The sequence below is a fragment of the Cebus imitator genome, unplaced genomic scaffold (genome assembly GCF_001604975.1).
Source record: "Cebus imitator isolate Cc_AM_T3 unplaced genomic scaffold, Cebus_imitator-1.0 Scaffold430, whole genome shotgun sequence".
In the NCBI taxonomy this organism is placed as follows: Eukaryota; Metazoa; Chordata; class Mammalia; order Primates; family Cebidae; genus Cebus; species Cebus imitator.
The window spans coordinates 464,658-483,593 of NW_016107745.1; the positions used below are offsets into that span (position 1 = coordinate 464,658).

At 53.3% G+C, this 18,936-nt stretch overlaps 1 protein-coding gene across 1 annotated transcript in view; it reads right to left on the reverse strand.

The window, feature by feature from the left end:
* The window catches only part of TRABD2B (TraB domain containing 2B), a 231,042-nt gene that overhangs the window by 16,778 nt on the left and 195,328 nt on the right, over positions 1-18,936 (reverse strand). Inside the window, exons 4-5 of the mRNA XM_017510091.2 lie at positions 16,404-16,578; positions 477-567 (exon numbers count right to left, since the gene is read on the reverse strand). Of these exons, the coding sequence (XP_017365580.1) occupies positions 477-567; positions 16,404-16,578 (266 nt within the window). The remainder of the gene's footprint in view (positions 1-476; positions 568-16,403; positions 16,579-18,936) is intronic.

Genomic DNA, 18,936 nt, shown 5'->3' on the forward strand with positions numbered 1-18,936 from the left:
TGCCCTGGCAGGGAAGTCAGGGGTGAGGGGCATGGCCAGAGACAGCAACAGAGAAGGTGAGGGCCAGGTGTGGGTCGGGCAGCAGGGCTGCCACAGTGTGGGGCTGTGACCCAGTCCTCCTAGTACCATCTGGATTCAGGGCCAGGGAATCCACAGAATCTTCCCGGCAGCACCCAGGAGTTCTACTGAGTCCCTCCACCCCCGACCCAACCACCAGCTCTAAATCCTAAGCACCTCTCCAGTTCTAACGTGGCTCCCACTCCCACCCATGCTCTGGCCCTGCTGTCACCTCCAGCCAAGATGGCTCACCAGCTCCTTCCCAATCTCCTGCCGCCAGCCCAGTCTTTCCATTCTTGCTGCCTGGTAAAGCCCCGCCCCTACCTCACCAGAAGCTTCTTCACAGCTCTCCTGAAGGCCTGGGCAGGACGGCAGGGCCAGTCAGGCCCAAGGCACCCCCAGATGCCCCGGCGGCTCACCTGTGTATGGCCTGCCCAGCGGGTGTGTGGTCCACCTCCAGCCCTGCCTGTCGCAGGATGTCGATGACGGTGTTGTTCCCCAGAAAGTGACCTGGAACACGAGTGACAAAGGGGGGTCAGTCACCAGCCACAGGGGACTGCCCTGGCCATCCCCTAATGTGTCTGGGCCAGTTACCTATACCAAAGCCAATGCCCCAGACTCTGAGAGGCAGTATGGCATAGAAGGTAAGACAAGGTCCTGGTGCCACCCTGCCTGGGTTCAAATCCTGGCTGTGCCGCTCATTAACTGTATCTCCCTCTGCCTGTTTCCTCATCTGCAAAGTGAGAATGGCTATAACAGCAACCTCCAGGGTTGCTGTGAGGACTAAAGAAACAGACACCCACATGTAGTAAGGGGTCTCCATGCTTTCTGCTGTATCTCTGTGCCTCTTACCATAAAGCTGACCGAAGTCTCTGACTGCACAGGCTGAGACAGCCTCCAGCAGTCACTCAAAGCCCAGCTCCAGGCAACCCTCAAGCCCCTAGCAGGTCTATGGCTCATCTTGATAAGCTCTACCAGCAACTCAGGCCTCCCTTAGCATGGGAGTGGGGTTCTATATGTTCATGTGGGCCTCCTCACTCAGCTCCCAGAGAGCAGAGATGGCATCTGCACTGCCCGACACAGGCCTGTCACCTGCTGGTTGGATGCACAGATTCACTGGCCCAGTATTTGTGGAGAAAACACTGTGGGCCAGGTCCTGGGACTCACTGAGGTGTAAGATCCCAGCGGGGGCAACCAAAAAACCCCTGGTGATTGCAGGGCCTGGCAGACACTGACAGTGGCCTCCAGGAGGCGTAAACACAGAACTGAACCCTTCAGAGGTGTGTGTGGGGAGAGAGGCTGGCCTCCTTCTCAGTCCCCTACTCACTATTCATTCATTCAGCAAACATTCATGATACCCCTGCTCTGTGGTCAGCTCTGCGCTAGGCAAGGTGAATACGGAAACGGGTGAATTAGTTGAAAGCCCCAGATGGGAGTAGCAATTGCCTTCCTGTGCTGGAATGCAGGCTGAGGTCTGAGTACTCAGGGGAAGCCTCCCCTGGGCTCTGGTTGGGGAGAATCCTCAGGAGACCCAGTGACTGTGGACACAGGGGCTGCTGAAAGTCAGCAGTCTGGGACGCCCCTCTGCTTCAGGGGCCTCAGTCTCTCTAACCTGCTCAATGTGGACACTGGGTGCTTGTTCAGGGCCCCTGGGCCCCTCCTGCCGTGGGCCTGCCCTGTGGCCCCACTGATTCGGGCAACACTCTCCCCTCCTGCTCACTGTTCATCCTGCACCCTAGGGGGGATCACTGCACTGTTCCTCTAATTGCCTGTGAATGGTGGTGACAGGTGGAAGCCGGAAGGTCAGCATGCTGACAGCCCCAGGGAGGTCCAGGAGAATGGAAAGTGGGCAGGCTGCTGGGGAGCAGAGATGCTCCGGCTGGGGGAGCCAGCGTAGGACTGCACAGTGGCTGGTGGCTGGAGCAGGCAGGGGAGCCAGTGTAGGACTGCACGGTGGCCGGAGCAGAGGGCGAGCCATGCCGCTATCTTGCCCCGCCAGCCTCGCACACCTCTGGGCTTCACAACTCCCCAGGAATTCCCCCAGTCCCGTGATCTCCCTGTTGCTGGCCGTGCCCCACCGGAGCATCTGGAGGCCTTGGGCCTGCCTGACCATGCCTGACGGTGTGCCCCGTGGCTGGCTGACCCTGCCTTCCTGAAGTCCCACTTGAGAATCACTGGGAAAGATCGCTGGGCTCGGAATGTCAGAGGGCTCTAGTCCAGCATGCACCACACTTGCCTGGAGAAGTCGGGTGTGCCCATTACCCTCTAATACCCTCAGTTTCTTGCTATGCATAGTTCTTGCTCTCAGAGCCTACGGGGAAGGTTTTTGTTTCATTCCAGGGACCCTTATGAAGAGATAGCTCCCTCTCTATTTCCTTTCCCTACCTATTCATTTCATTCATTTAATGAACACTGCCTGGGTACATATCTTGTGCTGGGTAGTGATGAATAGTCAGGGTCCTTTTCCAGGCACTCACAGACTTGAGGATGGGACTCCTGTGATCCGCGCACTAAGTACGATGGAGAGGGAACTGACCTCACAGGAGGCTGTGGGGGCACACAGGGGGCCTCTAAGCCAGCCTGGGGTCAGGCAGACTTACTGCAGGGGCACTGCTAGCTGCAGGGTGGGATGAGAGTTATGGAGGTGAGGATGGGAATGGGTGGCACCGTGGGGGAAGCAGCTCCACGCAGGGGAACTGCATGTGCAAAGACTAAGAGGTGAATGAGGCACACTTGGGAAGCTAACTGCGGAAGAGGCATGGCCAGCACAGCATGAGCAGCCCTTCCGGAGCTCTGGCCCTGACCTAGTGCTGTTGAGGACAAAAGATCCAGGCTCCTGCCAAGGCTCTGCATCTGCGCCTCAGCCTGTGATCCTAAGCAAATGGCTTCCCTGCCACCAGCCTCAGTTTTCTAGTGGGTCAAATGGGTCTACAGTTCTTTGGCTGACTCCTTGGGGCAACGGTAAAGCCCTAATGAGGCAGAAGGAGTGGGTGTCCTTTGGAAAATTCCAGAGTGCAGTACTGAGTGCTGGGCTGGAGACAGTCCCTGGCAGGGCCACAGTCATCCCCTCTTGCTTTCCCCCACAGCACAAAAAGGCTGGAAAGGGACGGGAGAGGCAGCTTCAGCACACAGGCGGCAGGAGCTCTCTTGCCGGCAGCTCTTGGACTCTGCTCCTGGCAACAAAGGCAGTTCCTTCTCTGCCCTCACGGAGACCTGTTCAAAGACAAGGCCTCCCTGCCCAACAGTGGTCCTTGCGCCTGCCCAGAGGATTTCAAGAGCCGCCAGGGAAAACAGCCCTGCCTTGGGCTGTACAGGAGTGGCAGCAAATATTTAGTGACTGCTGTGTGGCTGCTCCAAAAGGAGCATTTCTGGGGCCGAGTAGAAGAGACGCTCAGAGGGCCCAGGCCCCAGCGCGGCCCCGACAGTGCGGGCCTCACCGGACACCCGCTGGATCCCGAGCACCGCGCGGCTCGGTTCCCGTGTCTGGCCAGTGCTCCCATCCATCCCTCAACCTCAACCATGCCAGACCTTTATTGCTCTCTGCAAGACCCCAAATGGAAGACATTCGGTGCTTTCAGAAAATGAAACCACTCAGGAATAATCCTCTCAATTCCCATTCTCTCCTTCTCTAACCCATACTCACCTTCCTTTCCCTCTGCCAGGGCAGGCATGGTCACCTCCACTTAGGCGGCTACTCCCTGCGCAACTCCAGGAGGTGCCATTCCATGTGGTCCGTGCCCCAGAACTGTAGAATGCTGTTCCTGCACCCCGCAGCTGGGCTGGCAACACTGGCCACTGCCCTAGTGCTCACGACTCCATTCCATCCCGGTTCTCTCTGCTTCTCCCCGTGCCCCATCGGTCCTCTTTCTCCTGTCTAGTCAGTGTGGGAGCCCTGGGAACCTTCCCCTTGGCTCTCTTCTCACCCACACTCACATCATCCACCCTGATGGTTGTGGTGCCCACACAATGCACAGAGCATTTGTCCAGCAGCCTACTGGACATTTCCACCTAAATATCCTCAGAGCCTATGGAATCCAACTCATTCTTCTCTGCAAGAATGTCTGTGTCTTAACCAGGCTCTGCTATCCAACCTAAATAGGTCCTGTCTTGATTCTCCTCCCTCCTCGTCTTCATACAATCAGTTCTCAGAGGCCCCCTGATGTGACCTCCTAAAGGTGCTTGATTCTGGCCCAGCTCACCATCACCTTCTGCCTGAAGCACTGCAGAAACTGCTCTCCTCGTTCCCTCTAGTTCACACCCCAGAGCTGACTTTGTCAGAACGTGCTCCCCCAACCAGCCACCTGAGGAGGATCTAAGAGCTTTCTGAGGGCAAGGGTCATGCATGATTCATCTTTATCCCCAGAGATTAAAAAAAAACTTCCCCAGGTCTGGCATGTGGCAGTGGCTTTGTGAATGTTTGTTGAATGAATGAGTGAAAAAACCTGTTACTCCATATCCTTTCCATGATCTCATCCTATCCCCAGGAGACCTGAGCTCATGGTGCTCCTCTTCTTGTAACTCAGCCCTGCCCCTTGGTGGTGCTCCTCCAGATTCCACCAATCCCAGGAATTTGGCCCTCGGACCAGCCCCTGAGTCAGGGCTCAGTGCATGCTGTCCCCAGGGGCTGGCAGACAGGGACTATGCTTGCCTCCAAGGTCAGAAATCCTGAAATAGCTGCCACACCTATCTTGGAACTTGCAGGGAAAGTCATGGAAAGGCTCCAAAGGGGCCCCACGATGTTGGGGCTCAGCCTGCAAGGCTTGCCCAGGCTCCCCAGGTCTCCTGGCCACGGTTCAGCAGCCCCTTCCAGCACTGACAGCTGTTCTCTGGCCAGCTTTCTGCAGGAAGACACATTCCATTTCATCTGCCGTGGCCTCGTGGATGAGAAGACGAGGAAACAGGGGAGGACCTTGGGGGGGTGGGGCACACAGAGCTGTGGAGACAAAGAGAGGGAGAGAGGCGACAGAGAGAGAGGCGGGCAGAAGAGCAGAGAGACACTCACAGAAAGGGGCATGGAGGAGGAAGAGAGCTTCAGGACTGATGGGGAGCCAACAGACAACGTGGAAAGAAGGATAAAGAGGCCCAGAGACAGACAGGAAGGGACACAGAGACAACAGTGGGAGAGAGGGAAGAACAGACACCAGGACAAAGAAATAGAAAGAGACGAGGATAGAACAAAGAGATACAGAGACACAGAGGGAATGAGAGACAGGGAGAAAGAGGAGGGAGGGAATCCAGAAATGAAAACAAAAAGCGTGGTGGAGACCAATTCACGGAGGACATCAGGGAAGGCTTCCTAGAGGAGGGGCTCCTGTATCCAGTCATGTATCAAGGACTCCCAGGGTGGATGGGATTCAGATGGAGATGTAAGAGAAGACAGGAAAAGTAAGAAGCAGCAGCCTGAAGGTAGATTGGTTCTTAAAAATTGTGGGACTGGGAACCCTGTCTATTCTAAGCAAAGCCAAGGTTCCACTATAAAAGACACTTACATACAAACAGGAAGAGGTGCCCTGCTTGGAGCAGGTGCATCCCTGTGATGTTTTAGTGCAAATAAAAAGATTCCCTTTCTCCTAAGTGCAATCTAGCCTGTGCCAGGGCACAGGGCTCAGTGAGCAGAGCACAGGCCAGGGCCAGATCCACCCCACCTCCCATCAGCCTGGCACAGCCTGACAGCCCCTGTGGACCCTCTGACATGGGAAGGCAGGCTAGAGCAAGTCTTGTCTGGGGTTAGGACTATTAGAACACCCCACTCATCAACCAACTACGTCACCTTGGGGAGTGTCCTTTTTCTCTTTGTGCCTCAGTTTCCCCACATGGTGTTGGGCCTCATGTTCTCATGGGTCCTCCCACCTCTATGATTCCTTCATTTGAGGACCTGAACACACACTTCTACTTAGTAGGCCTCCCAAGCCCAGGATGCTTCTGAAATGTCATTTCATTTTATCCTGACAGCGGCCCTTTGAGGTGTTGCCAGTTTCCAGGTGAGGAAACTGAGGCTCGGTGAAGGGACAGGACTTGCCCAAGGTCACACACCTGGTAAAAGGCAAAGCTTGGACTTCAATCCAGAGATGTCCCAGTTTACTGCACGTCCTGCTACACCCACTCTGAAGTATTGGCAGCTGCGAGGGATCCTGAGTTCACATTTGGGGGCAGGAAATTGTCAGAAACATGTGTACCTTCCAAGGTTCACCAGATTGGACAGGAGAGAGTGCAAGCGCTCAGCAAGAATAACACGTAATTAACAGGGCAATTTCAGGGCCGTGTTGAGGGGCTGGGCAGAGGGAGGAGGGGAGAACCAGATGTTCCCACAAAGGCTCCAAAGTAGCATGGGCTCCCCCCGGCCAGCACACATGTTTTCTCTCCAGTGAGGATGCTGGGTTTCCAGTTTTCTCTTCCTGGAAGAGGCATCCCAAGCCCCTATTTATGTTCCGTCTGAAATTAATGCAAAGGAAACTTTCAAATGCTAATCTAGCTGCCAGGACAGGCCGGCCGGATGTCAAGCTATGGCGGTGTTTGTTTTCCTGAGGAAGTGTGGCGGGAGGGCTGGGTGGGAGGGCCGGTAGAGGATGGGCAACTGGTCTCCCAAAGAGCGTCTGGTGGGACACCAACAGAGCGGAGCTTCCCTTCTCCTGCTGTGCAGGCTGCCTAGGGAAGGGTTGGGGCCCTTTCAGTTCCGTGGGGCCAAAGATGATGCCTCCACTGTACCCAAACTTGTGCCAGGAGCTGACACACACAGTCGTCTCTCCTGAGGGGTCACAGTATGGAGGCAGAGATGGGCAGGCAAACACTCACAGGACAGCATGAGCCATGCAGTGCCAGGGGCCACAGGTTGAAGTGGGAGGAGGGACCCAGACTAAGGCGATCAGTGAGGAGGAAGAGAGGAGGAAGGGCGTTCCCACACGCACAGAGGGGAGAGCCGGCGTGGCATGTGCTGGCCAATAGCAGTTCTGGGTTGCTGCAGCATAAAGTGAAAGAGGAGGTGGCAATAACTAGGGCTGGAGCAGGACGGTGTCCCTCCTGCATGACATTCTCATTTCTGCAGGACATGGTGAAAGGGGCAGATTCAAGCTGGGGCCAAAAATCACTCTCCCAGGCAACTGTCCAGCTGTAAGGGAGTGAGTGCTCCACCCCTGGAGGTATGTAAGCCGAGGCTCGAAGAGCACTTGTCAGGCCTGTGAGGGGTATTCCGACATCCTACAGGGAGCTGGCCATGTCTGGGTGGAACCAGAGATTCTGCCTGCTTTAGCAGCCTTTACCAGCTGCGCCTCTTTGGAAGCTGTTAGAACTCAGGATGTCAGAAATGAAAGTGCCCCAGGGCTTCAGCCGGCCAGCTCAGCTCTGCCATCAACACTGCAAAGATGGATACGAATTCCGAGAAGAGCAATCCTACTGAGGCTAACAGAGCTTGCCCTGTGTCACACTGGCAGAAAGGGGCAGAGCTAGGCTCAAGCCCAGGCATGGCATGGGGTATGTCCATGTCAAGGCCCAGACCCAGGCAATGGCCGTGCTGGGTGATTTCAGGTCAGCACAGGACACAGCCTGTGATGGGTTCCATGAACCGCAGGAGGCAGTGCTCAGCCTGGGATCCCCAAGGCCATGGCAGTCACTCTTTACAACATCCTGAGGCTTCTTTTTTAGAATCACAACACCCCAGGATCCCTGGGAGCTACCTGTTGGCAGGGACCGGGACCCACACTTCCTGAGCCTCAATGCTACTTGGGGCTGAATTTGGCTCTTGGGATTTCCCCACAGTGTCCCAAAGGCCACAGAGCACTTCTGCCTTTCGACCCCAGCAGCCTACTCTCTCCTATCTGGGAGTCTTGTTCTTAGAGGACTTCGGGCTCTGAGAGGCCAGGAACCCTGAAATAATGGTGGCAACACAAGAGCTCACATTTATGGAGTGACTGTGTAAGGCCAGGTCCTGGGCCGTACTAGTGCTAGTCAGCTGAATCTCAGGTTCATCTGCAGAGAAGTGAAGCAACTGATCTGCCCAAGGCTACTTCAGATCAGGAAAATGCAGGGGTTCTAACTCACACAGTCTGGCTCCAAGCCCATGCTCTTAACCTACAACACTTTCTTCTCTTGTCTTTCCCACACTGTCCAGGAAGAGTGCTGAGCCCCTTGCCAGATTCATACATCCTCTTGCACCGATGGAGCAGCTCTGGGATCCAGCCTGGGATGTAGGCATTCTGTTCTTGACTCTCCCCTGCTCCGGAGGGTGAGAGCTGGCTCCAGCTAGGGACAAGTCAGGAGGGGATGTTCCTCTGGCTGGCTGGATGTTCTGGCCTGAAGCAGCAATGGTGACTCTGGCCAAGGACTGCAGCCCTTCACAGGCATACCAGCTGCCAGATGCATGCGTGGAAGGGCGGCAGGGCGCTTTGAAGCACCATCGGAAATTCTGAAATACTTCAGATGCCATGGCCTCAAGCTCCAGCTTGGGGAGTGTGGCAGACCAGGGTGCTTGCCAGTGAGAGAGGACAGCAGCTGTTATTTTTGTTTGTTCATTTGTCTTGTTTTTTTTAGCGATGGGGGTCTCACTGTGTCACCCAGGCTGGAGTGCAGTGGTTCAATCTTGGCTCACTGCAGTTGACATCTGGGCTCAAGAAATCCTCCCACCTCAGCCTCTTGAGCAGCTGGGACTATAGGCATGCATCACCATGACTATGACTGGCTAATTTTTTTTATTTTTGTAGAAATGGAGTCTTGCTGTGTTGCCAGGCTGGTCTCGAACTCCTGGCTTCAAGCGATCCTCTTGCCTCAGCCTCCCAAAGTGCTGGGACTACAAGCGTGAGCCACTGTGACCAGCTTGCCTCCTGTTTCTAAGGTGAAAAAGACTCTACATGGACCACGGCTGCCCTTCTGTGCCCAGCTATGAGCTCTGAAGGGCTGCCATTTCTGAGGCCACCAAGTGAAGAGCCAAGGTGAGGAAGGAGGTGGGTGTGGGGGTGGGTCTTGCCCTGAGGACTATGGAGATGATCAGTAAACTGGAAGGCAGCTGGATTTGCATTGGAAATTTCAACTGGTTCTCACCTCCTCCAGGAAGCCTTCTCTAACTTACCCTGCCTCCTTGCTGTGCCAGTCACTCAAACCTCTGTTTGGCATGTGTGGAACTGCTGAATGCTGTTCAGCTAGAAGGGACCTTGGGCCTAGCTCTGTCTAAAGCCCCTCACTGTGCAAATAGTGGAGGAAAGACTCTGAGAAGGCCACGTAGAAGGTCTCAGAATCCCCTTTCCACCCTCATGTCTTTGACGTAATTCTCACCCTGCTCCATTTCGTTCTTTTCTGGCTTTTCCCTCCCTGATCATCTTGTGTCCTCCCCTCCTTACAAATGCCCCTGCTTAGCACTGAACTCCCCCCACTGCAGCCTGTGACTATGTGGCTTACTCAACAGTACCTGAGACTCTCTTTCCTCAGGTCTTTTCATTTGTCAATCTAGCCTCAGCTTCCAAAGGCAGATGTGACGTTGCTGGACCCCTCAGTCTCCCACCATGCAGGCAGAAGATGTGGGTTTTAGGCTGGGTTTTGCTGTGGGGTAATGTAGGGACAGGCAGCATTTCTGCTCATGGACCTCAAGGTTGGTGCATTCATTCATTCATTTATTCAACAAGTGGGTAATATGCACCTTCTTAGTGCTCAGGGAGTGGATATCCTAGACTGGGAGCATGAGAGAGGCTGTGATAGGAAAATCCTGGAGGCCTATGGGAGCCCAGAGAGGAGGTCAGGGAAGGCCCAGCAGAACTCCCGGCAGAACACAGAGGGCCCAAGCAGCAGCCGGATGGACTTTTTAGGGACCAGAATGACTTCCTGGTCATCAGGAAGAATGACCTAGACAATGTGACCACCATTTCACTCCAGTTCTAAGACTCTCTGACTTCCCGTCTGTACTCTGATTTATTGATCAGTCAAGTGGAATAATGAATACCATCTTGTCTCGCACCAAGAGGAACTGGGATGTGGAAGGGCCACATAAGTTGAGGGATATGGTAGTTTTTCAGGCAGCGTGGTGTCTACTCTCTAGGGAGGAATTTCTATCACGATGAATTTAAAAAGGTGTTAATGGTATTCGGCATGTTGGCTTTACATCTCTCTCTTCTCTCAAGCCTGCATCTTTACCTCTGATCTGCTTCTGTGTCCCAGCCTCACAGGCGTGTTTTGAATTTAGGGTCTGCGGCATTCTAGTTGGGGTAGAAACAGGCTGGCATAAGCCTGGGGGGGTGAATGTGCCCAATGTGTGGGTGCCTGGGTGACGGATCCAGCCTCTCTGTCTCTGGTGCTCACACTGTTTGCCTTTTAACTCTTCAAGTTCTGCCTTCTGCCTGGACTGCTGCTCCCCGTGGAGCAGGTGATAGTCCTGTGTGGAGTGATTTCCATTCCTGGAATCCTCTTAGCTCCATACTCCTCCCGAGGAATCTAAGAATGGTTGGAGCAAATAATGCTAGCATGTTAAAAGGCTCCGATTACAGCATGCTAGAATGTTAGAGCTGTTCAATTTTAAAGCAACAGCATATTAGGGTCAAAGATTTTGGGATGTCAGAGGTTAGAATTGTATTCAGATTATAGCACATGCTAGGGACAGAGTGTGTGATAACCACTGGTTCTCAGAGTTCAACAGGAATGGGCCCTAGAGGTTACCTGGTCCACCCCTGAGTCTGGCTCATGTCTTCAACCTAGCTTCTCTAATTCCTACATTACTCATTCTATTCCAGGAAAAAAAATGCTAGGAGATTTCTGGGTGTCTGAACAAGTAAATATCCTGAGAAACCTGTTTCCCTGGAGCTAGGGGTAAAATCGTAATTTTCTTCTAGTGCATAAGACCGGACCCCCACCCCTGCAGTTGGGCCTGGGATACTTTGTGACTCAACGGAGTGAACTTCATTTTGTATGATTTGTTCCAGTATGTCCTTATAGAACATCTCCTAGGTGTCAGCAATTCTGACGTGTATGTGCCCTGTCCTGGGATAGTTCACATGGAACGGGATGATCGCTGAGCAGCGGGTGCCAGGAGACCAGCAGCGCACAGGCCTGCGTCCCAGCTGCTTGGTGCTGCTGGAGAAAATCTTACACCTGACTTGGCAGGTTCATGGGCCCTCATTGCCAGTCAGCATCCTCTGTGTTCCTTGCACAGACAGAGCAGATTTGCGGCTGGCATGTGCCTTAATCTTGGTCCCCAGCAGACATCACAAATCAATCAGGGCCTCTTCTCTGTGGAGCTCTGATGTGACTTTTTTAATCTTATACCATCATGTTCCAGGCTGCTGCTACCAATCAATCGTAATGGCCCATGGGAGGAAACCTCTTTAACTTCTTGTCCTGGTCAGTTCTTGTGGCCAATTTCTCCTGTGTTAAATGTTCTCACTTCTTTAAACCAAGAATCCTCCCTTCTCTCTCCTCTTTCTCTGCGGATGACCTCACCTTCTACTTCAGACAGTGGTGCTCTGATTAGAAGCCATCCACTGAGAATCTGCTCCCTTTTCCGCTGCCAAATTACTTGCCTGCTGGCCTCCTCCCTCCTTCCCTTCAGTTACAGGTGAGGGGGCGTCTTCCTCCATCCAAGGTGTCCTCCTCAGCCTTGCACCCAAGCTCTGGTCCCCACCTTGCCACCTTCTTGGAACCTCAGGCTTATCATTTTTCCTCCTCTCTCCTGCATCATCAGCCTCCCTCATCCTAGAATGTTCTCTTCATCACATTTAAGCATGCGCAATTCTTTCTCATCTTAAAAAAAAAGGTGGGTGAGTGGGGAGAACAAGGCCATTACCAGCTTTTCATTTTGCCAAGTAAGGACTTTGAGACTCTTATCTGCCTCCTACTATCATCTTTTTTGTTTTCCTAAGTAAGGAATATTTTAACTTCAAACACAGTTGAAAAGAGATAATTTCAGAATACACACCTGCAAAATGAATACATTTAGCTAATAAAGAATTCACCACCTTGTACTTATTTTTCTGCTATTTGTAGACCAGAGGAAATCCAAGAACCTGGATCTACAAATAACTGGACTAGAAAATCTCGGGGAGCCCTTTAGGCTCAGCCTGTCCAGCTACAGGAGCTCAGCAGACAGAACATGGGCTTTCTCTCCCCTCTGGCTGACACACCCCTCCATGGCCACAGCCAGGCTCCTTCCAGAATATCTAGGCTTGCACACTGGCCACAGCCGCCTCCTGGATAGGGAGAGGCTCCATTTGGGCCCCCTAGCATCACCCAGGTTTGCACAAGGTTGTCACATGTTTGCACCCCACCTGCCCCGAACTGCAGTCACCTCCAGAAGAGGTCACACAGTGCCAGGCTGCAGACACATCACAGAGGCTAAGAGTATTCCATGAGATGCGCCAGCTAAACGGACACTTGTTTCCACAAAACCCTTAACACTCTGAATGTATACAGCAAGGGTACCACGTGCAAGGGCAACAGCCAGGCCTGGGACTTGAGGGGTCAGGGTTCATGTCGCGGGTCTGCCCCATAGCCTTAAAGAAGCTGTTCACCTTCCCTGAGTCTTGGTTTTCATCTGCAAAACGAGTATCACAAAACCCATCTTGTGGTCTTATGTAATCAGAGAGCCTGGAACAGTGGCTGGCACGTAGTAAGGGCTTTTATGATAAGAACCCTTCCATCATGGAAGAACACGGGTTTTAACGCTGTGTTCTAAAATGAGTGTATCCGGCACAATCCCACAAGGCGGGTGTATTGCCCCAGTTTTACAGATAAGGGACTGAGGCCCTTGGAGGTGAAATGGCTTTCCCAATGTCTCTTAGCTTACAATGGTAGAGCCACACTTTACACCCAGGCCTCCTGACCCTGAAGCTCTTACCCTTTGCACTGAAGCCACCTCAGAGCAGAAGAGAGGAGAGGCCAGACTGCTGTCAGCATTGGAAACCTGTCTGTCCTTGCAGGCTCTCAGGGCAGGATTCTGGAGCTGGGCTGGGCTGGAGTTGGGTCCTAACAAGCACGAGAGGGCCTGGCAGGTGGAGGAGACTCAATCTCTCACCTTCCCACGCCCGGCCCCATCCAGCCTCCAGAACCACAGAGCTATCAGGAGCTTCAGCTGGACACTGAGGCTGGGCCTGTTGTGAAGTGCCAGAAGAGATCCCAGCAGGGGCCTGGCTCGGACACCTGGCAAGGCTGCCCTGGAGTGTCTCATAGTTATGTTTCTATTTCCTGAGATATTTCTTAGAGCTACCCATGGACTGTAGGCTTGAGAGACATTGGCATGAGCAGATGCATGCCTGGAGGATGGATAGGTGCATTCCAGATAGTGTAGACCCTTCCTCCATCCCACAGCCTGGGGGGTCTTATGGGTTCTTGGGGACCTGGCAGGCAATAGGCTGTAAGAGTCCAGCTGAGTCCCAGGGTCCCCACTGCCCGGGAACCCTGGCACAGAACGGCCCCCAGCTGGGTGGGTGGAGTGGAGCGGGTATGTCTTCAGGTCGCACTCTACCAAGAGAGTGCTTAGTCCCAGCCCTGAACAAAAGCCAGCCTGTCACCGGATGTGGGGCTCAGAAATTACATGACCATAAGAATGTAACGAGGCTGGAGTGGACTTCCTTCACCACAGCTTTCGTGTGGATGTGCTCCATGTCAACACGCTGACTCTGTAACAGGCCCGCTGGGCTGGCTCCGTGCCCCGCACATGGAAACGGAGCCCTTGGATCATAGCTCCTGGGCCTGGGGTCCAGTTGTGGCCTTGTCCTGGACTTCCTGGGGCTTCGCTCATGTCCCTGCCCTCTGTGGACCTCAGCTTGCCCACAGCTGGGATGAAGTGGGCAGCTCAAGCTCAGAGGCTCTGTCCAGCTTGGAAAACCTCGAGTGGAAAGGAGATTTGCTGTGCAGAGTGGGCCATTTGTTCCAGGCATGGCTGAGCCAGGAGAAGTGGCAGCTGCCATCAGGATCTGCACGTGGCTCGAGATCTGCTGTTTTTGGAGGGTGGATTCATGAGAGCGGAGGTGGGGCTCCCCCTCCCTGACTTTACTGCCGGCCTATCCTCATAAGTTCACCAGCCCAGAGGAGACCAGGATGGGAGACCCTGGTCAACGTTCATTTCTTCACTCTTTCATTCTTTCATTCACTCACCAAACTCAAAACCTATTACACGCTATCGAAGACACAGCAATGATTAAGTGGTGCCCCACCTCCGAGGCGAGCGTGGGAGACAAAGCCAGCAGCACTCACTGACCACAGTGTGGGGAGCAGTCCCGAGGCAGGGAGGAGGGGGGAGTCTGGGACTGGGATAGTGGTAGTGGGCATGGGCAGAGAGGATGTGTGTGAGGTCTTTCTGGTGGCCTGTCAACAGGGTTGGCTGGGGACTGGCTACATTGGAGATGGGAGAAGCTGCATTGGGCATGATGCCTTTGTGCTAGCCTGGTGCTGGAGTGCACATCTGTGTCCCCACAGGCCTAGGGTTTCAGGAAAAGGAGGTGAGTGTCCAGGGCTGTCCTCACTGCTGTAATTTTCAATGTTAGACTCTCCTGCTTTCTCACTCACAGACAGAGCTGGAGGCAGCTACCCTCAGCCTTGGGTGACTCTGGTCCCAGGTCCTGGGGCAGGTAGGACTATTCAGTTGGGGTGTGTGGAATGAGGGCTTCCTCACTGACTGCATTCTCTGGAGGCTCCCCCAGGTCTGGGAAGAGCCTGAGGGCTGGATGACTCAGGGTGGTTCCCTGTTTGGAGTCTACTGGGGGCTGTTCCAGAGCAGGAAGCACTGCCCTAATGCCTATAGGAGGGAGGGCTGACGAGGCAGCTGGATGATGGGGGAGAGGAAGGGGACTCTTCCCTGCACAGTCCTCAGAGCTGTCCTGACTCACACCAAGCTGCCAGCAGGTGTCCTGCATGAGGCTCGAGAGTGACTTACCCTCTCCATGCTGACAGCCAAGGTCCTGCTCCTGCCTCTAGACCCCTACAGGATCCCTCCCTTCTCTAAAACCCATGGCTGAATCACTCTGGAATCCTAGATGGCCAAAATGAGTCCTGGATTCCCTTGTTCAGATGGCTAAACTGAGGCAATAAGAGGGAAAGAGACTTGCCAGAGGCCGCGACAGGCTGTGGGGGAGATCCAACACGAACCCAGAACTCTCTGTCTAGCTGCTGTGCCTTAAAGAGGCTGTCCCAGGAGGACTGTGTCTACTTCTGAGCCCCTCCCCTGTGTCTCTACGTGTGGCCTTCAAAGGAAAGAAGAAGCCCAGCAGATGTGCCCCTGGCTCTTGCCCTTGGGAGTGAATGTTCAAACAGTGGACATATCCCATTACAAAATCAGGACATCCACAAGGGCCCTTGTAGGTTAGACTGACTGCTTGTCCTGGAGGGTGGCATGACGGTGGCAGAAGGGGAAGGGAACAGCTAGGGGCAGCAGCATGGACAGCAGCACCAGGTGCAGTGAGCACATCCAGGAGCCATCTCATTAATTCTCACAATGCAGGAGGTGAGTTCTGTCAACCCAAATTGCAGGTAACGTGAGCAAGAAATAAACGTCTGTTGCTGTAAGCTACTGAGCAGAAGCTGGTTAGTAATAGGAGGCAAACACAATACGTGGTCCCGATGTAAACAAAGCGTTACCGGCAGGAACAGACATACAGACAGGAACAAAGAGTGAGGGAGAAGAGGAAAAATGAGAGGAAAAGGAACAGGGAGAGAGATGCTAAGTGAGCCCTGCACCTGAACGTCTGGACTTCCCTTTGCAGGAAGAGGCCAGGTACCCCAGAAGAAAGCATCAAGTTCACGGTTCACCTGTGATGATCACAATTCTACTCACTATCACGATGGTGATGATCATCACCGCAGCTGCCTTTTTGAGTTCCAACTATGTGGCAGGTTGTTTTGTAAATATTATCACTCATCTTTAAAACTATTCTACAAAGTAGATATTTTCAGTTCATCTAATAGTTATTACTATCGCTGCCCATTTATATAAGAAAGAACTGAGTCTTTGAGAAGGTACCAGCCAAGGTGATGTGGCTGGGCTGGGATCTAGAGCCAGGATTGTGGGATGCCAGAGCCAGCCTCTCCCTCTAGGAGAGCTTCACAGCCTTGCCCCTGGTTCTGCGGTGGGCCTGAGGCTGTGCTGGGCAGTGGGAGCTGGCTTTAGTTCTGGGCTCTCACATGGCTGCCTGGGGCATGAAGGGGCCACAGAAATTATCCCGGCCATGGCAGGGGTCATCACTCCTCTTTCCCGTGGGGATCGTTATGGAAGAACACTTGACCCGAAGCAGAACTGCCTTGGGTGCTGCCGCTAAGCACTATGTGGTTTTCCTGCCCCATGCTGGGTCTCGACTTCTCCCTCAATGAAGGAGAGGTTAGAGGAGAGCCAGGCAAATCTCCCAGGATTCTGCAAACAATCCCTTCCCCACACTGGCCCAAACCTGCTCCGAAGGCAAAGAAGCAGATCTTGTCCTCGTTCTCCTGCAGAAGCGCCATGACCCTCTTCCCCATGCGCTCATTCCTCTTGTAGATGAGCTCCTGGCGGAAGTAGCTGTCAATCTCCTGGGCCGTCACCTGCTCGTGTGGCGGGAGGGTAGTGTTGATAAAGTTGGGCAGCTGCAAAGGCAAGACAGAGGCTGCCTTCAGTTGGCTTTATTTTTTAATTTTCTTTTTTAAATTTTTGATAAAGGATCTTACTGTTACCCAGCCTGGAGTGCAGTGGCACAATCATGGCTCACGGCAGCCTCAACTCTCTGGCTGAAGCCATCCTCCTGCCTCAGCCTCCCAAATAGGTATGTACCACCAGGGCCAACTAATTTTTGAATATTTTGTAGAGATGGAATCCTACTATGTTGCCCTGGCTGATCTTGAACTCCTCCTGGGCTCAAGCAACTCCTGCTGTGGCTTCCCACAGTGCTGGGATTATAGGCATGAGCCAATGTACACAGCCTGTTGTCAGTTCTTTATGGAGCAAGGTGGACTTAGGATAAATATGCACAGCCCAAGTGGGGCTGGGCAATTTACTTTTATGAGGCCCCTACAGTGGGCTACATATTATGTACATATATCTCATCAACTCCAAAATCCTCTGAGATAAGTGTTATTCCAGTTTTAAAGACGAAGCAAGCAAGAGTGGAAAAGATCCAGAGACGTGCAAAGCTGCACAGCTAGTGAAGGGGTAGCGCCAGGACAAGGCCCAGCTGCTGGGCTCCTACATGCATTGCTCTGCCTGTGTCTCTGCCCTGTTTAACCTCAGCAGACGCGGAGGTCTGGGGAGGCTGGCACTGTGCTCATCTTGTTAACGGCTCTCACTTCACCACCGAGCCCAGTGCTGGCATGTACGATGAATTCAGTTCAGCAAGAGGATGTGCAAGGTCCACTGAGCTGCGTGGTGCAGCAGGAAGGCCAGTGAGTACAGGATTAGGCTGACCTGGGCTTCAGCCCCCATTCTGATGCTGCGTGGCATGGGGCAAGTTACTTAACTTTTCCGAGCCCCAGCTTTGTCACCTGTAAGATGAAACTGATGATATTGTGGGGATTCAGTAAGAGGATGGGGGCTGTCATGGGCTGCATTTAGCACATGCCCTCCTACAGAGATGAGAGAAGAGATCATTACTTTTGATTTTCCCAATGCCTGAGCCACCATCTGCTGCTGCCACAAACTCCCCATCCCTGCACCACCGCTTTCCAGGGCGCAATGCAAACACCTCCATTCCTTTCTGAAAAGCTCAACCCCAGGGCCATGGCTTCCGCCAAGTTGGTTTGCTCAACAACCTAGCTTGGAGCTGCCTAGCTGAGCTCTGGGTGTTTCACCATCACTCCACACTACACACCCAGCCACACGGCCTGGGAGCGGCATCAGTAACATGCTCTTGAACTAGGCAGAGAGCTCCCTGGGTTCAGGGACAGAGCTTTTGTCATTCCTGGCTCCCAATACCTGGCACAAAGAAGGTACCCAGATTCCCTGAACCTTGAACTTAAACTTGGGCTGTCCCTTTCTGAGCACAGTTGCCCCCCCTGTGTTCTTCTATTCTCAATATTTTGTCTTTCCAACCTGGATAACAGGCCCAGGTGCTCCTGCACCATCTCCTGCAATATGTGTATGGGGCTGTTGAGGCAACTGAGGCAGGGAGTCAGAACATACTCTCTCTTTCCTCACAACCTGCCTGTGTCATTCCACCCTCCAAGCTCTTGCTCACAGGATGTCTTCCACCTGGTTTCCCTCTTCCACTTCTCTATCTTCACCTACCCAGGCCCAAAGCACAAGACACCAGACCTCGCCAACGGATGGGTGAAGTGGATGGAGAGGCTGGTGCGAGGAGGCTAATTTCCTGCAGGTTTAAGCCCCCCAGATGGTCCTGCAACCAGCCACATGGCTTCCAGAACCCCTGCAGCACTGTCAGCACTCCTTCTGAGGAAAATGGAGTCAACGGAGGCTGAGCTTTAAGGGATTCGAAGGAGCTGGGATAGCTGCCTCTGCTATCTGCTGGCCAAGGCGCAGTGTGTTTCCCAGAGTGGTAGGGGAGGTAAAGGTACATACACCATGGGGCTTCTCTGCCAGAAAGGCCTGATTCGCGGCCTTGGTATGAACAACACAACATGGCTGATGTTCCCTAACCTTGTGCAGTGCGCAACATGCATAGCTGTAGACAGCAGTCTTGCTAGTGCCCAGTCAGAGTTGGGAATGGAATTCTCACTCTCCCACGTACCCGCTTTGAAAGCGAGGATTGGAAATCCTAAAGAAACAGGGCAGGCTTGGACTTGATGCTGCTATGGGAAACACTGAAGGCTTCTGAATGGGAAGAAGCACAGACAGGCCATGACTCAGAGGAGTTATTTCTGGAAATATGATCCTCATAGGTTCTCCTTGTTCTTTAGACATTCTGGATAATAATGTGAAAACTGTGTCGTAGCATCAAATAAGTATTTGTCCAATCAGTGAATGAATGAGTGAGCTGAGGGGCCTCAGAAGTA